This window comes from Lutra lutra, chromosome 14, assembly GCF_902655055.1.
Source record: "Lutra lutra chromosome 14, mLutLut1.2, whole genome shotgun sequence".
Taxonomy (NCBI): Eukaryota; Metazoa; Chordata; class Mammalia; order Carnivora; family Mustelidae; genus Lutra; species Lutra lutra.
In genome coordinates, this window is record NC_062291.1 from 15,957,280 (window position 1) to 15,983,528 (window position 26,249).

The 26,249-nt window shown below is 40.0% G+C and overlaps 1 protein-coding gene and 1 non-coding gene across 5 annotated transcripts in view; one reads left to right on the forward strand and one right to left on the reverse strand.

Moving 5' to 3' along the window:
- Positions 1–26,249, forward strand: part of PRKG1 (protein kinase cGMP-dependent 1) — a 1,261,510-nt gene that overhangs the window by 1,094,490 nt on the left and 140,771 nt on the right. For 2 of the 4 annotated variants that reach the window (XM_047703632.1, XM_047703631.1), the window contains exon 8: positions 23,445–23,510. In XM_047703632.1, the coding sequence (XP_047559588.1) occupies positions 23,445–23,510 (66 nt within the window). Of the gene's footprint in view, positions 1–18,911; positions 19,161–23,444; positions 23,511–26,249 lie in introns of those variants that run through there. The other 2 variants (XM_047703633.1, XM_047703634.1) reach the window with 2 other exon arrangements.
- Positions 9,669–9,794, reverse strand: LOC125085376 (small nucleolar RNA SNORA40). The gene has a single exon (XR_007122900.1). It is a non-coding gene; the product is annotated as a small nucleolar RNA SNORA40 (small nucleolar RNA).

The window sequence follows — 26,249 nt, forward strand, 5'->3', positions numbered from 1 at the left end:
ATTTTCTTTTTAGAAAGATGGAGGGAGGAAAGGAGAAAGCTCAGCACCCTAGGAAAATCATATTAAGGAATTGAGACAGAGAGGACATAGTACGTATGGGGCAGAGGAAGATAGGCAAGGAGGAAAAAACAGAGCCAAACTCTGCTCTGGGAGGTCTGGTGTGACTCTGAGGATTGGGCTGTACTTTGCAGCTTCACTCTCCAGTGGGCGCATAGCGTCCAATAAGTACAAACAGGCTGATTGCTCAAAGGAAGCATGATTGACCCCTGTTGCTATGCAAATCCCCCCAACCCCTGGCATCAGGCAGCCTGCCAAAGCCACACTGTCAAAGCCACACTGTTGCTACTTCTGTGACTAATCATGTGTAGAGCTACATGTTCTGAAAGTCGGAGGCTTGTCATCCTTTAGGGAAGTTGAATTACCTACCAAAGGCAGGTGCCCAAAGAGAAGTGCGGGCCATTGGATAGAAAAAGCATATAAGCATGCCTGGCCAAGAAATGTTCTCTAATGCCAACAAATGCCAGAATCGTCCCAGAGGTCTTGATTTGGATCCTCTTCCTGAATCTTGATCACTCCACAGTGTAGATATTATAGTACTGGCTTGTTTTTTTTTTTTTTTAAATAAGACTTTATTTATTTATTTGAGACAGAGAGAGCATAAATGGGGAGAAGGAACCAAGGGAGAGAGAGAAGCAGGCTCCCTGCTGAGCAGGAAGCCCAATGCGGGGCTTGATCCCAGGACCCCAAGATCATCACCTGAGCTGAAGGCAGGTGCTTAACCAACTGAGCCACCCAGGTGCCCCTATAGTGCTGTTTCTTTTAACCGGAGAAGTAAATGGGGCTCAGCAAGGTCAAGTAACTTATCTAAAGATAAATGATAAGAGTCCAGATCCAAGTGTGTTGGACTCGAGTGCCCACGTTCTTTCTATCACACAATGCAGGACCTTCCAGATGGAGGAGGGGCAGGGAATGAAAGGGAAAATATTTTAGAGAAGCAGATATATCTATAAATTAGATGATTTAGAGCACACAGCACAGTGCCTAGCACAGAGGAAATGCACAAAAAGTTCAGCAATCATACTGGCTCTTTGTTTTAACAGATATGCTTGTTCAGCCACGGGGTGATGGCCTCTGTTGACAGCCTGACCCAGGATTATGGGATTCATAGGTGACACAATTAGTATATTTTGCGATGTTTTTCTATTCTTATTAAAATCTTTCAGCAAACATGGTAGTTATTCATATGTTAATCATTTTATTTCTTTGGCACTTAGAGAGATTTTAAATATGACTCAGGAAGTTAGTTGTGGAGAGATGATCTCCTTTGTGTGACTGAATGGGAATGTTTTGATCCTGTCTAATTTTAGGCTTTCTCTGGATATAAATAGTGTGTTCTTGAGGATCAAGGTGAAAGGCTTCCATGCTGGAGTTTCCTGGAGACACTAAGTGTTATTTGAGAGCTCACCACTTTCATCGCACGTTAAGTAGTTCGGATCTCCCTGTGGTCTGGCTCCTGCCCTCCTTTCCAGCCTGATTATCTGCTCCTCCCTGATTCTCACTGTAGTACTCCAAGCCACAGACATGGTTGTCGTTCGTCTACTGTTTGTCAACCATCTGCCTTTGCTTGTAGGAGCCTCTCTGCCACCCGACTGCTCACTTCTCACCCAATTCCACTCAGTTCCACCTCTTAGCTTGTCTGTGTCTCTTTTGTCTTGAAAACCTAGCCCCTCCATAACTTCATCCAAAATGTCTGTGCCTCAAGGCCTCTCAGCAAGATGGCGCCAGATGCTGTCCTCTGTATTCTGGTCATACCATTGCTTATTAACTTTTGCTTACAATTAAATCATATTTTGATTACCTGGGTTCTCTGCACTTACCTTTGCTCCTGTCCTCTGCCTAGATACACATTTTGTGAATGAGAGAACTAAGGCCATAAATACTCCAGGGGAAAGAGTGATCCTAGGACTCAGTACAGTAGGAGTCATTTCAACACATTTGGTGTTGGTGGTCATTTACATTTGTGATTATCTATATCACCATATGCTTTGTGTATGATTCTTTTCAACTTCTGAAGAGAGATGTTGATGGGGAGTTCTGTGGAAGCAGACTGTTTACCTGCTCCTTGACCATATTATGGATCTGGAAGAGTTACCTAGGCTCTTTTTGTCTTCTACCTGAACTCCTGAGTTGTCTTCCCATATCTTGTTTCTTCTCTTCTACTACTTGACGTTGCCAGAGGATTTTTTTTTTTAAAGATTTTATTTATTTATTTGACAGACAGAGATCACAAGTAGGCAGAGAGGCAGGCAGAGAGAGATGGAGAAGCAGGCTCCCTGCTGAGCAGAGAGCCTGACATGGGGCTCGGCTTGATCCCAGGACCCTGAGATCATGACCTGAGCCGAAGGCAGAGGCTTTAACCCACTGAGCCACCCAGGCACCCCTGGATTTTCTTAAAGTTTATGATCATGTTCCTTGAAAGCCCTTAAGGAAATAGTTAAAAAGTAGGAATGTCACAGTCTACGGTTCTCTGTCTGCTACAGTGTACCTCCAGCCTGCCTTTCTGGCTGGTTCTCCCATATGTCCTCAATCCATCTTGGTTCGAGCAAAGCTAACTTCTCAACACACTGCATCATCCATACTGTCCCCTGTATTTAGACCATGGTTCCTTCTGTCACTACAAAAACAAAGTCTGTCCATACTTTAAGACCTGGCAAATCAATTTCTTGCTTTTTTTTTTTTTTTTTGGCATAATCACCCTTAAGGTTTCTATATGCATGCAGTTTTTTTCTTTCATATCCCTTCTCCTCGTATATACTGAGTTTGTGGGATTTGTAGTTTTCTCCTCTTGTATTATAATTATTTTTGCATTTCTCACATAAGTTCCTGGAGCTTCTGTTCCGCTCCCACAATTTAACCATAAAGACAGCATCTCCATATAATATACTTTGGTGTAATTGTTATTCTTCTTAATTCTAAATAACAAAGTCTGCCTCACCCTAGGATGATGCAAAAAGGGACCAAACTGGGTGGAGAATGAACTATCTTATGGACCCAAGGTTCCTTGGTGCTCTCAAGAATGATAATGAACATTCAAGAAATGCATCCCAAACAAGTAGGATTCTCCTCATCCTAGCTTTTCTGTGTACATCTCTCCATCTTGTTTGCTACACCTATTTTCTCTGACTTTTCTATCCATTTGGTGGAGACTCCTTTGGTGGAGCTCCCTTTAGTTCTGAGGTACATGCGTCCTTGATTCGTAGTTCCCTCTAAACAGAATCTGATTGGCCAGTTTGGTCAATGACCCTTGACCCTCACCTCCAAGCAGCAAGGTCCAAGCAGCTAGCTATGAGCATTACAGCCTGGTGGCAAGGGTGACCAAAGGTTTGCCTAGATGGGCTTGGAGCAGAGGATGTTATTACAGAATTGCAGTTATGGTGATCTGAGAAGACAATTTAAGAATGTATCTGTTAGGGGATGTTTGTGAGGATCAAGTATGATAATTCCTGGCACCAGAAGTATAGCATGTCCTACCTGAATCAGATTCTCTCTCACTCTTCGGCTTTATGGCCTTGGGAAAGTGCTTAGTCTCTCTGTACCTCAGTTTCTTCATCTGGCAGACTAGGGAAGTATCATGGTAATTAAATATTGTGATGATGAAGCCAGCTCAAAAGTGTCAATGTCTATTACAGAAATTGGCATATGGAGACCATTCAATAAATACTACTTACTGTTAAATACAATTATTTGCATAGTTGCTATTCTGTCATTAGCCCATTTGCCTTTATTTAACTCTGAATTTCTTGGGAGTAAGGGCTGTGCAGTGCACATCACTGTATCTATCTGTCATAGTGTGGAAGGTAGTTTCTTACAGATTTTAGACACAGTAATTGGATGGATGGACGGAAAGAAGAGCAGGAGGAGAGGGAGAGAAGGAAGGTGGAAGGGAGAGGGGATAAAATGAATCCTTTAAAGGCACTTTGGATGAAGAAAGAAGATGTGGCTACTTTATTTGTAAAGGGTATCAGACCGTCATGTTGGGGGCAGAATAAGGAAAGACAACATTCATCTGATGGCGTGATAACTGACCGTGTTCTGCACCATGAATAGATAATGCTGGGTGACCAGGACTGTCTGGTAATGAGATAAAATAGATTTCTCCATTTTGTGATTAAGACTGAATATAGCAACTATGGTTGCGAGCCTCGTCTTGTACCTAGAAGTAATGTAAACCACTAAATACCTTAATTAAGATTATTAAAAGTTCCATTAAGGCTTTATTTAATTAGCAGGTTATTTGCTGTGTGATCTTTAAAAGTCTATCAAATGGTGCGATGCTTTATTAAAGTGTAGATTGTGTTTATTGAGCATTTTCTTTTGAGCCATTTTAAGGGTGGTTCGAGTCTGCAGAAGAGGTATTGTTGAATCACAAGTAATTAACTGTCATGTAGATTCCATGTGTGTTACCACTGAGAAAACATTAATTAAGGATTTGGGCCTGATGGGGTTTGTCAGCCCTGGGGAGGTAGATGCATAAAATCACAAGAGTGGAAGAGAGTAGTAGGGCAGTGTTTTTTATATGGCAGTGGATTTGTGTTTAGGTGAAAGTGAATTCATGTCTGTGCTGTCACCCCATTAGAAAGTCAAGGCAAATACAGCCCAGAGAATAACACCCTTTGACCACAGCTGCAGAATACCCAAGGGTAAGTATTTCCAAGACCAGAAAGATAGCTTGGTTAGTGGAAGGTACATAGACATAGGGAACAGAAAAAAATCTAATTTAAAATGCAGATCCATTTCTTTTCAACTGTATGACTCCAAGCAGTTCCTTGAATTTCCCTGGACTTAGTTCTTCCATCTGTTTAGAAGGAGGCAAATCTTTTCTGTAAAGAGCCGGACAGCAACTATCTAGGCTTTGCATATCACATATGCATTTTAGTCCATGTTCTTTGCTTTACTGTTTTCAGCTTTTTAAATTTTTTTTTATTTTTTATTTCTTTTCAGCGTAACAGTATTCATTGTTTTTGCACTGCACCCAGTGCTCCATGTTTTCAGCTTTTTTTAAAACAACCTTCCAGTAATGTAGAAAAACCATTCATACCTTGGGAACTGTGCAAACAGGCTGCTGGCTGGTGTTGGCCAGTGGGCATAGTTTCCTGACCCTATATGATTGTATTATTAAGATAGTTCCCTTTTAAGCAGCAAATACCTGGTACAAAGAAGCGCTCAGCAATTGTTGGTTTGCCTGGTTTCAGTTGTGCCACAGCTATTTTTACAATGACCCTCCTGTGTTACCATAGGTACCTCAGAATCCTCAGCTGTAAACTCAAGGTAACAGTCCATGGCTCTTGCTGCCCATCTTCCCAGTGCCTCTCACGTAGTAGGTGCTCAGTTAAGCTTAGTGTCCCTGTGCCTTGGCATGGAGGGAGCTGCGGCTCTGGATGGAGCCCAGGGGCTGAAATACACAGCAGAGGCCCACTCGGTTTTGCAAAGCTCAGAACACAGAAGACAGCCAAAGAATAGTTTTCCAGATGCCCCGTGTCCATCATTTGCTGTCAGGTAAACTGATAAATCATGAGCATACTGAGGAGAAGAAACAAGGAGGGCAACTGGGACATTATGAAGCTGGGAAGACTTCCTGGTGGTCCTAACATGGTCACTGTTCACTTTAAATACTTTTCTTCTTATAGTTATCCAGGAAGGATTCAGTGGTCCACCCCACCTAGCAATTCCCTTCAGTCTCTAACAGCAAAATTAGAAACCCAGGTAACTGGAGAGCATACTGGCCGCACAGGGTCTCCTGCTTGTCCTGTGTTTTACTCCCTTTCAGAGACTTTATAGAGGTTTCAGGATGTGGTCAAACAGTCTTCTGATTTCTAAAATACATGTGTATGGTCTGTATGCAGCCATCTGTAACTCCTGTCCCATCCGTGCTAGCCTCGTGTCACTTTCCTGCCCTTTTTGCTCCCAGGGTTTCAACCACTGTGAGTTACTTGCTGTTCCCTGTGCAGAAGACTGACTCACTCTTTTTCACAGGCTGCTCCTTGTGATATGACCACCTCCCTTCCTCAGTTAACCCATTTCTAAATTCACGTCAGCTCTTACCTGAGGTTGTGACTCTTCCCTTAGTTTTCCAGATCCTCTCTGACAATAAATCCATGCCCCCAGCCCACCCTGTCTCCCAGCCAGGGTTGGGACATGCCCATTTGATTCCAAGTCACTCTCTTTATGCCTCTGATCACCTGATACCCTGATGACACTGTATGATAACTGTCAGTGCTCTGCCTTACTAGACTGTTAACTCTAGGAGGATAGGAATTTTGTTCTTTACCTATTTATAAACCAACACCTAGGGCAGCACCATGTTCAGCACCATGCAGAAACTTTATTCGGGGTTACCAGATTAAAAAAAAAAATACAGTGATTTCTTTTTTGAATGAGGTATAGTTGATACAAGTAAATTTCAGATGAACAACGTGGGGATTGGACAAGTCTGTCCCTCCTGTTACACTCGCCACAAGTGTAGCTCCCACGTGTCACCATACAACACGTTGCAGTGCCATTGAATAGATTCCCCGTGCTGCACCTTTCACCCCTGTGACTTAGTCATTCCATGACCGGAAGCCTGTATCTTCTGCTCCCCTTCCCCCACTTACCCAACCCAACCATCACTTTGTTCTCTATGTTGGTGGGTCTGTTTCTACTTTGTTGTGTTTTAGATTCCACATATAAATGAAACCATATGTATTTGTCTTTCTCATATTTCACTAAGCATAATACCCTGTAGACCCATCCATGCTGTTGTAAATGGCAAGATCTTGTTCTTTTGTATGGCTGAGTAATATTCCATTGTAGATACACACCACATCTTCTTTATCCAACCATCTGCTGATGGACATTTGGGCAGCTTCCATACCTTGGCAATTGTAAATAATGCTGCAATAAACATAGGGGTGCATGTATCCTTTCAAAGTAGTATCTTCATTTTCTTGGGGTAACCCAGTAGTGAAATTACTGGATCATACTGTATTTGTGTTTTTAATATTTTTAGGAGACTCCATACAGTTTTGCATCAGCTGCATCAACTTATATTCTCACCAGCAGTGCCTAACGGTTCCCTTTTCTCCATATCCTCACTTGGTGTTTCTTGTCTTTCTGCCATTCTGTCTGATGTAAGGTGATACTCTGTCTACTAGCCATTCTGACTGGGGTAAGGTGATAACTTACCACCTTTAATGATGAGTGATGTCAAGTGTTGTTTCAAGTGTCTTTAGGACATCTGCATGTCTTCTTTGGAAAAATGTCTATTGTTCTCTGTATATTTTTTTTCTTAGACTGTTTGGGATTTTTTGCTGTTGAGCTGTGTCTATATATTTTGGATGTTAATCCCTTATCAGATATACCATTTCCAAATATCTTCTCCCATTCACTAGGCTGTTTTTTGTTTTGTTTTGTTTTGTTTTGTTTCCTTCACTTGGAAAAGCTTTTTATTTTGGTGTTGTTCCAGATGTTGATTATTTTTGCTTTGTTTCCCTTGCCTCAGGAGACTCTCTCTCTCTTTCTCTCTCTGTCTCTCTGTCTCTTTTTCTCTCTCTCTCTCTCTCTCTCTCTATATATATATATATATATATCCGTAAATATATTGCTAAGACCAGTGTCTAAGAGATTACTGCCTATGTTTTCTTTTAGGATTTTTATGGTTTCGGGTCTCCCATTTAGGTCTTCAATCCATTTTAAGTTTATTTTTTGTATGGTGTAATAAAGTGGTCCAGTTTCATTCTTTTGCATGTCGCTATCTTGTTTTTCCAGCACTGTTTGTAGAAGAGACTTTTTCCCCCATTGGATAGTCTTGCCTCCTTGGTTATAGATTCATTCACCGTATAAATGCAAGTTTATTTCTGGGCTCTCTTATATTCCACTGATCTATGTGTCTATTTTTATGTTAGTACCATTTTTATTATGATATATTTGTAGTGTATCTTAAAATCTGGGATTATAGTACCTCCAGGTTTGTTTTTCTTTCTTAAGATTGCTTTGGCTGTTCAGGGTCTTTTGTGGTCCCATACAAATTTTAGGATTATTTGTTCTACTTCTGTGAAAAATGACATTGGCATGTTGAGAGAGATTACAATGAATCTGTAGACTGCTTTGGATAGGATGGTCATTTTAACAGTACTAACTAGTTCTTTCAGTCTGTGGATGTGGAATATCTTTTCCATTTTTTGTATTGTCTTCACATCGCTTCATCAGTGTTTTATAGTTTTCAGAGAACCTATATTTCAACCTCTAGGTTGGTTTGTTCCTAGTTATTTTATTCTTCTTTGTGCAATTGTAAATGGGATTGTTTTAATTTCTTTTTCTGCTGCTTTGTTGTTAGTGTGTAGAAAGATTTCTTTATATTAATTTTGTATCCTGCAACTTTACTGAATTCATTTATTCTAATAGTTTTTGATGAGTTCTTTAAGGATTAGGCTGTATAGTATCATGTCCTCTGCTAAAATAGTGAATAATAGTAAAATAGTTTTACTTCTTCCTTACAGATTAGATGCCTGTTATTTTTCTCATCTGCTTGCTGTGGCTAGGACTTGAATACTGTGTTGAATAAGAATGGCAAGAATGAACATCCTTGTTTTATTTCTGATCTTGGAGGAAAATCTTTCAGTTTTATGACATTATGTATGATATTAACTGTGGGTTTATTATATATGGTCTTTATTATGTTGAGGTCTGTTCCCTCTAATCCCATTTTGAGAGAGAAAAATCTTAAGCGTATATTAAATTTTGTCAAATTCCTTTTCTGCATCTGCTGAGGCTATCATATGATTTTTGTCCTTTATTTTTTCATGTAGTGTATCACATTCACTGATTTACAGATATTGAACCATTTTTGCATCCCCAGGAAAAAAAATCCCACTTTATCATGTTGAGCGATCCTTTTCGTGTATTGTTGAATGTGGTTTGCTAGTATTTTGTTGAGGACTTTTACATCTGTGCTCATTGGGAACAGTGACCTATAGTTCTTTGTTTGATTGGGGTATGTGTGTCTGTGTACAGTGTCTTTGGTTTGGGAATCAGGGTAATGCTGGCCTCATAGAATGTGTTTGGAAACTTTCCTATTTCCTCTGTTTTTTGGAATAGTTTGAGGAGAATGGGAATTAACTCTTCTTTATGTTTGGGATTCACAGATAAATTCTCCATCTGGTCCTGGACTTATGTTTGTTGGGAGCTTTTTGATTAATGAGTCAGTTTTGTTACTAGTAATGAACCTGTTCAGATACTCATTTTTTCTTGATTCAGTTTTGAAAGACTGTACTTTTCTAGGAGTTTAACCACCTCTTCTAGGTTGTCCAGGTCATCGGCATATAATTTTTCACAGTATTCTCTTACAATCCTTTGTTCTGTGATGTCAGTTGTTACTTCTCTTTCATTTTTGACTTTTTAAAAATTTGGGTCCTCTCTCTCACTCACTTTTTTTTTCTTTTTTTTTTTTTTTCCTTCTTGAAGATTTTTTATTTTATTTATTTGACAGATCACAAGGAGGCAGAGAGGGAGGGGAAAGCAGGTTCCCTGATCAGAGAGCCCGATGCGGGGCTTGATCCCAGAACCCTGAGATCATGACCTGAGCCGAAGGCAGAGGCTTTAACCCACTGAGCCACCCAGGCGCCCCGGATCTTGTTCCTTCTTATCTGTATCGAAACTCATACTGAGCCATGAGTTCTGGGTTGCAAAAGAGGATTTATTTTTTGCACTTTGTCTAAGTCTTTGTTCACAAACTAAACAAAAACAGCAAAAGTGCGATCACTTTTTTTTTTTCTTGATAAGTCTAAAGGTTTACCCTTTTTTTGTGCCTTTTCAAGGAACCAGCTCTTGGTTTTATTGCTCTTTTTCTTTTAATTTCTATTTCATTTATTTCCATTCTGATCTTTATTATTTCTTTCCTCCTATTATCTTTGGGCTTTGTTTTTTCTTCCTTTTTTTAGTTCCTTTGGGTATAAAGTTAGATTGATTATTTAAGGGTTCTTTCTTTCTTTCTTTCTTTCTGGAAGTTGGCCTGTATCACTATAAATTTCCCTCTTGGAAATGCTTTTGATGTGTCTGAAAGATTTTAGATCATTGCAAGATACCAGTTAAATTTGATTTTAAATAAATAATTTTCTACTATAAGTATGTCATTACATGGTGTATTCTTGTACTAAAAATATATTATCTGAAATTTAAATTAAATTGGATGGTTTGTAATTTTATTTGCTAAATCTGGCAACCCTACTTTATGAGCAAGTGAATGAATGAGTGAAAGTAATTTTTTTTTCTGTATTATAACAAGAAGCCATTTTCATTAATTCCTGCAAGTTTCAGATTAAAGAGTCAGCTCTAGTTGAAAATTTCACAGGTGTGATCTGAAACCCTCGACTGCACATTGAATGCATGTTTTATATTATCAGCCAAGGGATTTATTCACTATGAAGGGATAACTACTAATCCTTGACACACTTTTCAGATTCACTTTTCAGGATTTATTCACTATGAAGGGATAACTGTTAATCCTTGACACACTTTTCAGATATGAGGCATGTGAGTTATGATTTACCAGAGGTAAACAAGAACAAAGAGAATCTTTTCGGGTTAGACATGTTATAAAAATAGTGAAATCATAATAATACTGTCTAATGCTTCCTGAGTGATCACTATGTCAGACACTAATCCAGGTGCTTTTGTACATATATTTACTTAGTCTTCACTACATTGATCCTGTTACATAATTTTGTTTTCCCAAGAAAATGGAGAACTTAAATTCTTGCTCTAGATTAAAAAATGACTAATCAGTGTCCCATCTGGTATTTGAACCTAGATGTGGTAACTTTTGAATCTGCTCTTCTAAGAACAAGGTTCTGCTCTTGATGCAAAGGTTTACCAGGGACTTTATAGACACAGTTAATGTACCTTGTGTGATTATATTACAAAAAAATCATTATGGAGAGAAAATTATTTTCCAATTACTTCTAGAAATATTAAAAATATAGCTCAGTGGGTTAAGCCTCTGCCCTCAGCTCAGGTCATGATCTCAGGGTCCTGGGATCGAGACCCGCATCGGGCTCTCTGCTCAGCAGGGAGCTGCTTCCCCTCTCTCTCTGCCTGCCTCTGCCTACTTGTGATCTCTCTCTCTGTGTTAAATAAGTAAATAAATAATGTTTAAAAATTTTTAGAAGATTTTATTTAGTTACTTGAGAAAGAGAAGGAGAGTACATGAGTGGGGGGAAGGGCACAGGGACAAAAAGACCCCCTGTTGAGTGGGGAGACTGAAATAGGGCTCAATCCTAGGATCCTGAGACAATGACCTGAGTCAAAGTCAGACCCTTAACTGACTGAGCCACCCAGGCACCCTGGAATACAAGGGTTTTTATTGAATATTGGATTGCTCTATGTAGAAGGAAAATAATCACCATAGTACTCCATAGTACTCCATATATAAAATATGTTACGTGTCTCAAATAAGTGTTACATGAACATCACATTTTGTCTTGTATTTTATTCCATTAAATAAATGTGGGGTACAATTTTCACTTACAGATAATTTTTGTGTTTTGATGCCCATGTTATGAACAAGAGGAATTATTTTTGATATTTTAATAATATAGGAAAGAACCATATTAGACATTTTAAACTTTTATGTCTTTTTTTTTTAAATAAATTTGGATTTTGCAATAGAAAAAAAATACAGTCTCAAGGAACTGTTAAATATAGGTGTTAGTTATTACATACATACATATACTCATATCCATACCAAATATTTGATATGTGCACCTACAGTTGCTGGCTTAACATTTGAAGAGGCCCATAATGGGACCCTAACAAGGGTTAAGGGTGTTAAGATGCAGATGTCCCTGCTGGAAAAAATACCTTCCTTAGTATGCCATGCCGTTCCTGTAATTGCTGCCAGTGAAAGGAGGGCAAAAGGCAGTGCTGTAAACGACACGGAAGGATACTGTGTCAAACGATTTTACTGCTCCGCCCGCTAAGCTAGTATCCCTGCGGTGTGATCAGACCAGGCCAGCATAAATTAGCTTGAGTTCTGCTCACTGGGGATGCCCGCGGGGTGGGGGTTGAAAGGCGGCCCTGGGATGGACAACAGTTAAACACGTAGTCAACCCAGACAAGGCCCCTGAGGAGAATAAGACCTTGCTAGCCTCTCTACCCAGAAATTGCTTGTAAGAGTCAATTTCTATTATTTCATGTAGTTACTTCAGAAAAATAATTATTTTATGATAGGTAATTCAAGTACATAACATAAAACTTAAAAGCTACAAAAGTAATTTTCCCTCCTTTTCCTGTCCTTTAATCACATACTCTCTTCCCTGGATGTAATTACTTTTTGTAACACACCCTAATATAACCAATTTTAATGTATCTTGTCTGTGTATTTTACATAAATGAGGGTATATACACATAGGTTCGTTCAGGGTCTTTTCATTTGAGATATCCTTGAGATCGAGTACATATATATTTTCTCCAGTTTTATTTTATCTTATTTTACTTTATTTATTATGTTCAATTAGCCAACATATAACATCATTATTTTTTGATGTAGTGTTTGACAATTTATTAGTTGCATATAACACCCAGTGCTCATTAAAACATCTGCCTTCCTTAATACCCATCACCCGTTTACCACATCCCACCACCCTCTCCCTTCTGTATCCCTCAGTTTGTTTCCCAGAGTTTAGAGCACAGGGGGCCATAGCAGAAGGGAGGAAAAACTGAATGGTAAGAAATCAGAGAGGCAGTTATTTTAATAGTTCCTTTAAAAAATATTCCCTTGTATTGTTGTAGGAAAATTTTATGCCACATTGATGGATATCTAGGTTATTTACAATGTTGTAGTAATAATGTCATTGTTTCCCAAAAGTGTGAGTACCTCTGTGAGATAAATAATCACAAAAAATTTAATCAATAGTGCTGAATTATTAAACAAAGCTGAATTGTCTACAAAAATGTTACGCTAGATTATATTTCTATCAATAGTGTATTCACAAGGCTGTTGGATTTATCTCATTGTTTTGTGGCCTATTCTCTTGTTTAAAAGCTATTTCTTACTTGTCTATAAAGTGTTCATATAATTTGTTCATTTTTTAATTGAGATATCTTTTATATTCTTATTGACTTGTAGAAAATCTTTACATATTAAAGAAATTAGCTCTCAATTATTTAGATATTTAAATGTGTAATATTTTACAACTATTTAAAATCATATACATAACTTAGAGTTGCTGGGCAGGGAAAGCAAGTCTAATATATTAAAATTCTTGGTAAAAATTGATCAATATACTTAATAAATCCAATATCCTGTTTGCTTTTCCTAACCGACACCAGTTGTTTTGCTTGTTTACAGGAGTTTTGCTTCAGCACTTTTTATTCAAATTTGTCTTGTATAAGCAGAGCCATGAGTTTCCTTTCTTAACCAATTAAGTTATTTCTTCTGTTTATCTGTGATTCAAAGATGATCTTTAGTTTGGATGAAATTATAGTGTGTTAGATGAACTGGACTCTAAAATCACTTAAGATTATTGTTTAAAAAGCTAGCTCTTTATTCAGATATGCAAAATAGAAAATATTTATGAGCAAGAACCAAAGAAAAAAGGGAAAAGATCTTTTATAATTGTCTCTCTCTTAAAATTCTTAAAGTAATAATAATAAATGAACTTTCTAGATATTCCTCTTCCCTGAAGGAGCCCAATTAAAAATCTCAATTTTAATTTTTAAGTATCAAAATACTATTTTATGAAGACTTACTAAGTTTTCTTGACTTCTGATTATGGATATATTATTTGAAGTGACCATGTCTAATTTTCATGTGAACATACATTTTTCTTCACAGATTAACATGATTAATATGAAAATCTATGCCATGATATGCCACTGACATATTCAGAGAGTAGATCACAATTACAGGCTCATCATGTCCTTTTCTATCTAAAGCAATATTCTTGGATTCAGGATGAATTGTCCCAGGAGCATTGAAAACCATGATAATTGGAACGTTCGAAAAGTGTCCATGTTGCTAAAACTAATTACAGCAGAGAACAGAACAGTGATCTCAGTCACTGGTTCGTATGTGGGTAATGAAACAGAGAATGGGGCACTTCCTCAAGGTCATGTAGTAACTTGGCAATAGAACAAGAAATGAGAGACACCCTCCTGACACAGTGCCTTGGATTCTTTACAGGAGAGGACACACTCCCAGCTCGAAGGCACTTTAGGTAAAAGCCTTTGAAATACGTGCCCACACAACTTACTTAACACTGGTATCAAACAAGCACCAGTTGGGATTTACCAGTCCCTCAATTCTAGCCATCATTCTAGTAGAATTCTGTTTCTGCTACTTTAAAGATAGGGAGAACAGAAGAATTACTTGTCAGCTCTTTGGAATGCAGAAGACATGCAGAAAAAAGGCCAATGCATTATTTTATTCTTTAAAGTACTTAGGACCTGGGGTACCTGGATGGCTCAGGCCGTTAAGCGTCTGCCTTCAGTTCAGGTCATGATCTCAGGGTCCTGGGATTGAGTCCCATGTTGTTGGGCTCCCTGCTTACGGGGAGTCTGCTTCTCCTTCTCCCTTTGCCCCTCCCCCTGCTTGTGTGTGCTCTCTTTCTTTCTCTTTCTCTCTCTCTCTCTGTTTCTCTCAAATAAATAAGTAAAATCTTAAAAAAAAAAGTACTTACAACCTCTGAGACACAAATGGAATAATATGTCTGTTAATACCTTCTCCACAGTGCAAACTTTCTTCGGCCCGTTACGTTACGAACTTAATATATTTCACTGTCTGAAAAGTAAAACCAACCACCAGGTTTGTTTTGATCAAATTATTTTATGAAGTATGGTTCAGAGAAAGGGAAGCATGGAATCAGGAGGAAAGTGGGTGTCTGATTTGGGCAAAGGAACAAACATTTATTCTGTTGTATGACTTCTTTTTAAATTTTAATAGAGGAAAATTTTCCTCCTCCTTTTTTCCCTCTAAAATTAAAATACCTCTAAATCATTCAGAAACAGACCAGATGGGCCCCTGAGAAAACCATGGCAACATAGTATCTAAATCTATGCTTCTAAACAACTAATAAAATAACAGAGAATAAAGAAGGAAAGCAAACTCTTCCTTCTCTCCATGAAATACACTCCCAGAAGACATTCTTTATATTTGTAAGACTCTGCCAAAAAGTTTACTGTTCGAAGCTAGAGTACAGAGTCAATACTATTTGTATTCTAGCAACAGCAACAACAACAACAAAAAAAAAACTATGAGTTTCCTCGGCAGTTCATTCATACCCTAGCCATAATGGAACGTACAGAGAACTGTCTTTAATGTCTAGATAGGGGAGCAGAAGCCATCAGTCATATCAACATTCAGAGGAACATACGCATTCAAATATGGAATATGGGAGCAGCGTGGAAGGGAGCACAATGGAGAAGAAATAGCAGTATTAACTCGTTTGCAATTGCTTCCCCTCCCCTTTTCATACAGTTGAACTGTATGAAATTGCCAACAGCCATGCAGAAGGGTCAGTTTCATTTGGTTCAGTCTAATAAATATCTATGTTCATTATCATTGAAGCACACCATAGAATGCGAAGTTCCAATGTCCCATGAAAGATGCATTATGCCATCAACGCAACAGAAGTCATAGGAAAAAAACAATGTGAAAATGGAATTCTTCCAGATCTGTGACTCTTATTTATTATGACCTTCCGAGGGCATAGATGGAAGAGGATTTGCATCCTCTGAGTAAGTGAATTAATACGGTGGGTGGGCATACCCATCGGTGTTGCCAGGAAGAATAAACTTTGGAGTTACTGTGTGGATCCCACTTGGGATTGATCTGCCTAGAGAAATACCCTCTTTGAGGTCATGTCATGAGTCCCTACTCTTTTTTTTTTTTTTAAAGATTTTATTTATTTATTTGACAGAGAGAGATCAGGCAGAGAGGCAGGCAGAGAGAAAGGAGGAAGCAGGGTTTCTGCTGAGCAGAAAGCCCAATGCGGGGCTCAATCCCAGGATGCTGAGACCAAGACCTGAGCCGAAGGCAGGGGCTTAACCCACTGAGCCACCCAGGCACTCCACGAGTCCCTACTCTTGAGGAGAAGCGGGGACTGCCTTGCATGGGCAAATCTGAAATGATTTCCTTGATGCTTTATTTCATCATAGCATACAAAGTTTTTCCTTTAATTGAGCTTTCCAACCAATTGTTAAGGTTCTATGTATTAGGGTTAAAAAAAAAAAAGTCAATCTCTCCATAAAGATTTTATGTATTTATTTGAAAGAGCAAGTGAGTGTAGGACTGTGAGTGGGAGGAGGGGCAGAGGGAGATAATCTGAGGCAGACTCCCTGGCCAGCCAATATGGAGCCTGATGGTCATGACCCTGAAATCATGACCTCATGACCTGAGCCTAAATCAAGAGTGGGAAGCTTAACCCACTGAACCACCCAAGTGCCCTTAATCTCTTCCTAAAAAAAATAAATCCTTAGAGTAGCCCCAGGCACTGAATGATGCGGCCTGGCCCTCCAGTCTCATTTCTCCCAGCCCCCGCCTTCTTTTCCTCAATCACACAATTCTTGCCTTCTTTACTTTACAATAAGATGTTTCTTCTTTGTTTTAAAATATGCTATTTCCTTCCTTGGGGCTCCTGCCTATGTTGCACTTGTCTCCTAGTCTTACTGTTTAACATCCTCAAAAAGGCTGTCTATCATCTGAATTGCCAAATGAGATCCTCCCTTATCATAGCTCTGACTGTGTGCTATCTGATCGGCATTTGCAAATACATGCTTGCATACTGATTTAACTTCTGTCCTCACTACACCGTGGATTCAGGCATACAGGATATGATAGCTCCCAGTAAATATTTGTTAAAATAATTATTGCCTTGTTATGATTATTGTTCACGAAACATGTGAATACTTAAGAATAATAAAGTGTTTGAAAGATGTTTGCCAAGGTGTTAACCTTAGTTATCTCCTGGTAGATGCCATCATAGTATTTTTCTATTTTTCTCTCTTTTTTTGTTTAACTACTTTTTTCTGTAATCGATATGTAGACCTATTTCTTGGGTGGATATTTTTTTTTTTTTTACCTTCACAAATGCTACCAAAAGATTGTGGAAGTTTGCACAGGTGAACATTTGAACTGGGATGGAGGGTTCTTGGCAGCCTCACCACCCTGTGCACAGACATGAGGATAACAGCTGGGGTCTTCCAAGGAAACTGTTATTTGTCACAAGTGCAGTGCCTGAAAAGGTCATAGGTGAGGGAGCATAAGATTTTCAACCCTAAATGACAGTGCAGAAATTTTCTTTCCTGGATGTTACCTTTGAAAGCTTTCATGCAACGAGTTGACTCAACTAGATTTAAATTTGAAAATGTGCAACAAAGTGAGACGTGGATGGGAAGAAGTATTGAGCAGGAGCATGGGGGCCAGTTGCAAGCACAAATCAGCATTCCTGGTAGGAATGGTGATGGCCAACCTAAAGCAGTAGCTCTAGGAATGCACCAGAAGGAGAGGGACAAGAGCGAAGGCAGAGACTGAGCCAGTCTGAGCAAACCTATGTAGGCACAGAGAGAGCAAAGAATGAATTTATTCTTTTGAGCCTGGATGAGTGTAAGAATGGTGATGTCATTTGGGCACCTGGGTGGCTCAGTCATTAAGTGTCTGCCTTCGGCTCAGGTCATGATCCTGGGGTCCTGGGAAAAAGGCCTGCATTGGGCTCCCTGCTCCACGGGAGGCCTGCCTCTCCCTCTCCCACTCCCTCTGCTGCGTTCCCTCTCTTGCTGTGTCCCTCTCTGCCAAAAAAAAAAAAAAAAAAAAAAGAAGAAGAAGAAGAAGAAAGAAAAAGAATGGTGATGTCATTAACCCAAAGGGTGATGTCATAGGGTACCCACAGAAAACAGAGGTTTTGTAGTTAAGGGAGAATGAGTTGGGTTTGAGTTGGAGATTACAGTGGAACTTCCAGAGGAAGGTGATATCTCTCTCCAGAGGAGAGAGATAAAGCTTCAAATGAAGTCTTTGGAGTTGTTTGTAAAGCTGAGTTGATACCGTAAGATGAGGCAAGATTTCCCCAATGAAAGAAGTCAGAGCAACAAGATAGAAGTCCAGAAACAGAATTTTGGAGGAATACCTGTATTTCAGTGCACTAAGGTAAAGGATTCAGGAAAATAAATTGAGAGGGTGGTAGCAGAAAGAATTAGGAAACTGATTATTACAGAAACTTAGGGAATGAGTTTCCAGATGGGAAGCGGAAAGGGTCACTGCTTCTGAGATGTCCTAGAAGACCCCAAAATGATGATAGGATATGGTAGCTAAAATTGACTGGTTGCTTACTCTTCACCAGCCCTGGTTAGAAGACGTGTATTTGGGTGCGATCCATCGATCCATTTTACAGAGCGCGGGAGGTGCGAATCATGTTGGAATAACTTCACAACCAAATAGGAAGTAGAGTCGGTGACTGGCCTGATTCAGCTTTTTGTCTGAGAACACGTACCTGCTCTGGGACCCAACTTTCAAATTGGAAGGCACGGTTGAATTTGCCACAAATTCTGCAATTCTAGTTCATCACTAATTCAAAGCTTAATTTCAATTTAAGTGGCTGTTGGGTGTTTATCATCCATCTTGTAGTTTGTTTGCCTTTGATTTTTGAGATGGGAAGGGTTTATTCTGTCCAGCATGAAGCAGACTCTGCTGTGAACTTGCACTGTTGCACTTGACTGAGAGGGAAGGGCTGGGAGCCAGGCGTTGCTGTGAGTGCTCAGGTGTCAGTTTCCATGAAGGCTGGCTCGGAGGGAGGGAGGACTCAGGTGCCCGTGGTCACATTGCTCTAGAGCTGGAAAAGCTTCTCAGGCAGCTCCTTTGCATGAACTATGCTCTACTTTGGCCTCCTACGCTCTGTGTCATTCCCCTGAGGTCTCGATGTGCTGGAGAGTTCTCTCGCAGCCATGAGGCATAAGAAAATTGCTTCAGAGCGACAAGAGCCCTCATGACCCCTTGCTATGGATTATTCAGACACTGACAGTGACTCCACGTTGGGATACAGCGATGATGAAGATTCCAGTGATGAAGCTCACAGAGTCTCAGAGTCGGTGCCCAGAAAACTGTGTTTGCAGATATTTGGGGTGTTTTTCATGCTGTATGATTTCATGGAAAGGAATTTCTAACTTCTCCAGAAAGGCTTAAAGAGAGAGCCCTACTAATCTGCATAGCTTTGCTTATAATGACTCACTAATCAACAGCACGTGTGAAGTTAATCTGCCAACAGAAGCTGCTTGCCCAGTAGTATGTGTTTGTCCACTGTCAGCTAACACAGAGAAATGGCTGAGCAGGAGGTCTGATTTTTAGAGACCGTGCATGTGCTAGACTTGGCCCCTCATGTAGATACAGGTGCGTGTGTTTGGTAGATGTTCTTAATTAAGGATATTGTACATTATCTTATAATTCTAGTTATGAGATTATCTTGTGGTCAGTGTCAGGGAGACTTTCCAAATCTCCTATTTCTTCTGCTAGAAATGATCACATACCGTGATCTGACAAAAAAGTAAGAATCACAGAAAGCTGTTTTTATCAGTAACACGATCTCCCTCCTTCCTCTTTTTCTCATTTAAGCTGGTATCACGTGAAACCCTTCTAACTGGGCAGATGTTCTATTGAAACCAATATCGTAGCAGCTGTGTTTGCACAGAGGATGAAACGTTTAATAGCCACATGGAGCTATTAGGACGAGTATGTAATGTTTTCTACCTCCATCCACATCCACGTAATGTTTTCTACCTCCATCCACATTCCTGACAAGAAAATAAGCAGACACAGTAAGTCACAGTATTAGCAGCTTCTATGAGTAACGTTCTCTCATTAGAAGCTTCTATACCGTATCTCCTAAAATCAGGGGTGAGCATATGTCAGTTCTCGATCAGATGGCATTCTGTCTCTCCTGGGAGCAGGCTTTCTCAGTCCACAGGGACAGCACGTCTAGATACCTGCATAGACAGGCATTAATGGCACAAAACACCTTAATAACAGAGATACAATGACACCCTAGTGGCAACATGAGTTTGGCATTGAGTCAACTTGGCATTTAATAATTTCCTATTGTAACATCACTACAAAGTAACATCGCTGGGCTAGGACAGAGCCACGGATAGGAATTCGAACCCTATGAGAATCAAAACAGGTTATTGAATTAGCTTTGCAGTGCACCACCCACAAACATGCGAAAGCTGTTTTTATTAACAACTAAATATATATTTTTTTTATGGTGACAGGCATTATGACTACTTACTGCCCCCAAGTCATTCTGCATTAGAATGCATTTAGAATTGTTGTCAGAGTGGAATTTGGTAGCAGAGTGCATAAGGAGTGGACTTCTGTGGACGGACATGGGCTCGGGAGCCCGTCAGCTCTGTGTTCAAATTCCAAAAGCAGCTACTCACCAGCTGTGTTTGACTCTGGGGGCGCTGCTTAACCTTTGTTCTCCTGTGTGCAGTTGAGATAAAATATCCACACTCTGCGTTAAGCGAGATTTGTGCAAATCACCTAATACAGTTCCTGCCATATACTAGATACTGAATAAATGGCAGATATGATAATCTAATGGTTAATATGTGGTTTTCCCCATGTTATGCTTCTTTTCTGTTTTGACATACATTACTAGGTACTAAGCCTGATTGTAGGTCATAATTCACAGATTTTCCTTTTTAAAATAAAGTAATTCAGTTTTTCTTCATGAAGTCACTCTTCTGATATTTTATTTTCCCCCATCTCTATTTTAAAATATTTAGGTGTTTTCTTTTTGTTGCAAGAAAATTGCATTCATTTGAAAAAGGAGATCCAATTTAGGCCCGATAATACAATAAATGTTAAAATGTTGGAAATTTGGGCTGAAATAGTTAAAAAATGAATATGCACAGAGAATATGTTCAGAACAAAGCATTATTTTGTATATACTGTATTTTTAAAGACTTTGTGGGCAATTTCTAAATCGTCAAGATGGTAATATATTTTAGGAAAATTCAGATTTAATATGTTTTCTGTAAAGCTGTAATAGATGCACATTTTGTTTTTTAGACTAGCAGCAATATGTAGTAACATACTACCATGAGCAGCCTCCTAAGAAATAAGTCATTCTTGGACACCTGGTTGGCTCTGTTGGTGAAGCATCTGCCTTCGACTCAGGTCATGATTTCAAGGTCCTGGGATCGTGTCTCGTGTGGGAGACTGATTCTTCCTCTGCCTGCAGCTCCCCCCCGATCCCGCACTTTCTCTCTCTCTAAAAAATAAATAAATAAAACATTTTTTTTAAAACGAAGGAAGGATGGATGGATGGAAGGAAGAAAGGGAAGAAAGGAAGGAAGGAAAGAAGGAAGGAAATAGAAGGTGGGAAGGAGGGAGGAAAGAAAGGAAGGAAGAAAGGAAGGAAAGAAGGAAGGAAATAAAGAGAAGGAGGGAAGGAGGGAGGAAAGAAAGGAAGGAAGGAAGGAAAGAAAGAGGAGAGAGGAAGGAAGGAAAGAAAGGAGGGAAGGAAAGAAGTCAATCATATGATTTATGAAGGACCTAATGGGCATTACCGATGTTTTCTGCCCATTGTTGTGTCCACTGAAATTCCTGCTCAGAAAGTGATCATGGAATTGAAAATATATCGTCTGCTCCCTTGGAGCAGAAAGAGTATCTGCACTCTGTTGGGCAGGGTAAACCACTGAACAGCGTGGCTGCACAGGAGAGGAAAGAAACAGCATGCTTTCCACCCATGGGGCATTATCTGTCGCATTTAATGCCCTCCAGGGAGTACATGCTCTTACCATTCCCATTTCGAGGCTTTCACGTGGATTATAGCTTGCCTCCTAAATCTCGTGTGTGTCCAAAGCCTGCTCTCTGCTCGTCCTACCCATGGGCTCGAGGCTGTGGTACCTTAGCCATTCTTGGACCACACAGTAGGCACCTCCTGCATGCCCCTGCATTTGGGGTAAGACAAAGAGTAAAACTAGCTAATGAACCTGCCCCAAGATGGTTTAGTGGGAGGGGGATAGAATCACCAACCAAGTGTCCCCACAAATAAGCATACAGATTACAGACTGTCATAGGTCCATGGGTCGAGAGGTCAGGCCGTGAGAACAGTGTAGCAACAGTGAAAGACGTATCAGCAGAAAAAATACTGGGTTCAGAAATACATGTGAGGACATAATGTATTCTGAAACAATAAAAATTCAGCAGATACGTCTTTATTTTCAAGACTTTAAAAGCCTATTGTTAGAGACCTATGATATTTGGGTTATGAGTTTTAGAATGTATTATTAACAGCATATTATTTCTGTGTAATATATTTCCAACTTATATTTATCATTATGTTAACTTTGACATTTTACTTTTCTAGGGAAAAGAGTACATTTTCATGTATAACTTATGTTTTCATACAGCGGTACTATGACATTTTTAGTGGCTCAGAATGAAATGCGAATGTTAATTTACAAAGTCTGTCTTTGACCTCTGGATAAGATGAGAAATAGAAGAGCATATTTCTAAAGGTTTAAGAAGTTCATAGATACGCCTACAGTGACAAATTGGATCTTTCCAAACAGTATGTACACATTTCCATCAGAGCAATTAATATTTGTCAGATAATCTTGAAGAACCGAGAACTGTGGTATTGATGAATAACTGTGTGTTAGAAGTTGCCAGAAGGTTAGCCACATTAAAACAGGGTCTCTGAGGTGATAATTAAAACAGATCGATTGTTCTCAAGGTTAGAATAATAAATTCATACATAAACGGGTTACTTAGTCCTCAGAAATCTACCTTTGGGTCCTTTAAAAACTCTCATTACTCATGTCATTACCATCCTCATCATTATCCAGTTAACTCCTTAATTCCCCAAAGAGCTCAGGGCTATAAGGATATAAAATTTTGTTTCACTTGCATCAATGAAACTTTAAGATAAAAAATTCTAACTTCTGGATCGTAACTGTAGGATTTGAGGGATTAACGGCAAGAATAAGGTGGTTCCTCAGGACGAAGAAATTTGAGGCATCAACAAAGCCTAACCCGGGGGATGGATACATCAGAGGGTCTACATGATTCACTGTGTCTCCTGAAAGGAATCGCAGTCAACACTTTTCTCTGATTTTAAAAGTTCTTTTACTTCAGTGTCTCCCTCTTTCTTTTTTTTTTTTAACCCCGAAAAGCATGTATCTTTATTTAAAAATTTATGTAATTATTTTCTTAAAAAATTTTTTTAAACATTTTTTTATTTATTTTCAGCATAACAGTATTCATTGTTTTTGTACCACACCCAGTGCTCCATGCAATCCGTGCCCTCTCTAATAGCCACCACCTGGTTCCCCCAACCTCCCACCCCGCAACCTCTTCAAACCCTTCAGATTGTTTTTCAGAGTCCATAGTCTCTCATTGTCTCTTTCTTATGCAGGGAGGATGTGAGGACAGCAAACGTAATCGCCGCAGAGGCTGTGACCTGCCTTGTCATCGACAGAGAGTGAGTACTCTGCCTTACTCTGCGTAACACATGCTCAGATCCATGACGGACAGAAGGTCTTGGAACTAGACATTATTTTTTTGGAGTTATAAATCCTTGTTTGATATTCTTTCATTTTTAAAGTGAGTTGTCTACCTGATTCTCATTCCCTGTTATTCTTAGAAGTGGTTGGCTCTGCCGTTCCAGCCTTGGGAGTTTCCACAGGGTCTTAACCAGTGTGAGCCCCACCGCAGTTAGCTCCTTGACATGCACAGGCCATCATGCAATGGCACAGAAACGTCATCAGGGTTCATGAGACACAAGGAAAGCATGGGTCCCAGTGGCTTTTTGGTTTTATTTATTTATTTATTGGTTTTTGGGTTTTGTTTTTTTTGTTCGTTTGTTTTGTTTTACAAGGGAGTATCTTAGGAATACTAGCTATTGGGTAAATTTTTAGAGTAATAATTATCACTACCGCTAATATTACTAGTAGTAGTATTATTATGAAATGGATCATTCCTTCAGCATGTTTTAGTTCTCTCCATTCTCCCATCCCCAGACTCTTATAAGGGACACATTTAAGGAAGATACTTTTTGGAGAAAACATCATTTTAGACGTAGGTGTATATTTAGGGTCATGACAGGTGTGTTCAATGATGCCCAGCCCTGTTCCTTCTCTCCGTCTGGCTTTGCTAGTCTCTATCGGTTCAACTACAAATATCTGATTGCTGATGCGCCCAGGGCCTGAGTAAAATGTGTGGGTGCAATCTGGAAGCTGTCCCCCAGACTCTTCCCCATTGCTGTGTGTGTGGAGGAATGTATCAGAAAACCAAGTGGCTTACCCATGGGGAAGAATGGCAAAGCACCCTTTCGTGCAGTCAGGAGAGCTGGAATAGGCTGTGGGTGTCAGGATGGCCTGACCCAGGGAACGGGATGCGAGTAGTCCAGAATGATGGGTGTGCATGTGGAGCTCAGCAAGCTCTAGGTGGAGAAGGGTCCTGCCTGATCCACTGATCTCAATTCTGGAGGCCCCTCGGCTCAGGGTCTCTAGAACCAGATCAGTGGCATGACCATAGGATGGTGTGTCTTTGAATGTCTCTGATACACATATTCTTTATCTGGTTCCCACAAACAGCCATTACCTAGTGGTTTCCTTCATTTGCCTAACATCATACTGAGAATCTACCACCTCCAAGTGTCTGGGTTCAGTGCCGTGGGAAGAATCAGAGAAGCAGCACAGATCCTGGTTTGAGGGGTTTGCTTCTATGAGAGAAGATGTGACCTATGCACAAGGCAGAAAGTGGAAGGATCCAGAAAGCACACTTAGGGGAGTCCAGTGAAGGGAGTGACGACTACTAAGGGGAATCAGGAAGGTCTTTGTGAAAGACAGGGCATGATGGCACGTTGGGGTGCATCCGGAAGCACTGGCAGTAGAAATAGTATGAAGAGCACAACAGTTCTTCTAAGGGAACACTGAACCATTTCAGCTGGCTGGAGGGAGGCTGTGTCAGGGCGGTTGGCAAAGGTGTTGGGGCAAATGAGTTCACAGGCATGTTGGGACTGGTTCACCAAGAGCCCTCAATGTTGGGACTAGGGTAATTGAGAGTTTTATGTAATACAACAGCGTCACTCGATCGCTGTATTGGTAGACTAATCCGAGAATGCTGCATAAGGTGAGTACGAGGCAGAATATCTGCTCAACATCTGTATATCCAGGTGGTGGTCATGAGGCCATTATAGGAGGACTGCATCGGAATGAGAGGCGAAACCAGAGGGCTTACTCCTTGACTGAATGCAAAGGGCATAGAAGGAATGTGGTATGTACTCAGGATCAAGAAGATCCAGTAGGAGTACAGAGGAATCCATTTGGGAGGCACAGTGGTTTTCCATTACAAATACAATGAATGTGACATACAAGACGGACACCCAGGAACAAATGCCTCCCAGGAGATGTAAAAAGTAAGACAACAGTTCTTGTTAGAGTCTTAAAATTCATCTAAAAATTGCTCATGTAGAGTTAATAGCTGAAGCCATGAGGTGGCATAGGATTGCATGATAGAAGAGAGAAGAGAAAAGGACCAAGTTTAGAATTTGGGAAAATTCTTACATTTAAGAATGAGGCATGAGGGGGAAAACCAGGAAATAACACCGAAGCATCAGCTATGAGAACCACACTGGAAACCTCAGAAGCCGAGAGAAGATTCATGAGAGGAAGGACAGTCAGCAGTGTTCAGTGCATATGGGAGCCAAGAGGTACAGATAGAGGGAAAAGTTTCAGTCAAGTGGTGAGAATGGTGTCCAGCCTGCAGGGAGTGAGTGGCCCTTGAGGAGATAAGATCACCCAGAGTAAGGGCTCTTTCTTTCAGGAAGCTGATAGAAGCTAGGGAGGGTAGGAGGGAGGAAGGAAAGGAGGGACCCAGGAGGGATGGAGGGAGGGGGAGCATGAGGCATTGGTGGGCTCTTGGAGAGTGTCCTTGTGATGAGTTCACACACACATCCAAGAAGATGAAGGAAACAAAATACTAAAAGAAATACTTGATGGAAACAGGGCCACAGGGGAGGAGATTGTGGACAAACAAGGGAAGAATTCTTGGAGAACATATGTGTCTTTTCTTTCTTTTTTTTTTTTTTTTTCTATTTCTAAAAGGAGAGGTAGAAAATTTATAGAGATGTAGATAAGGAAAGTTACAGGAACTCAGATGGTCTTGACCTTGCCTCTAAAGTATAAAGCAAGAGGGACACATGGCTGGCTCAGTCAGT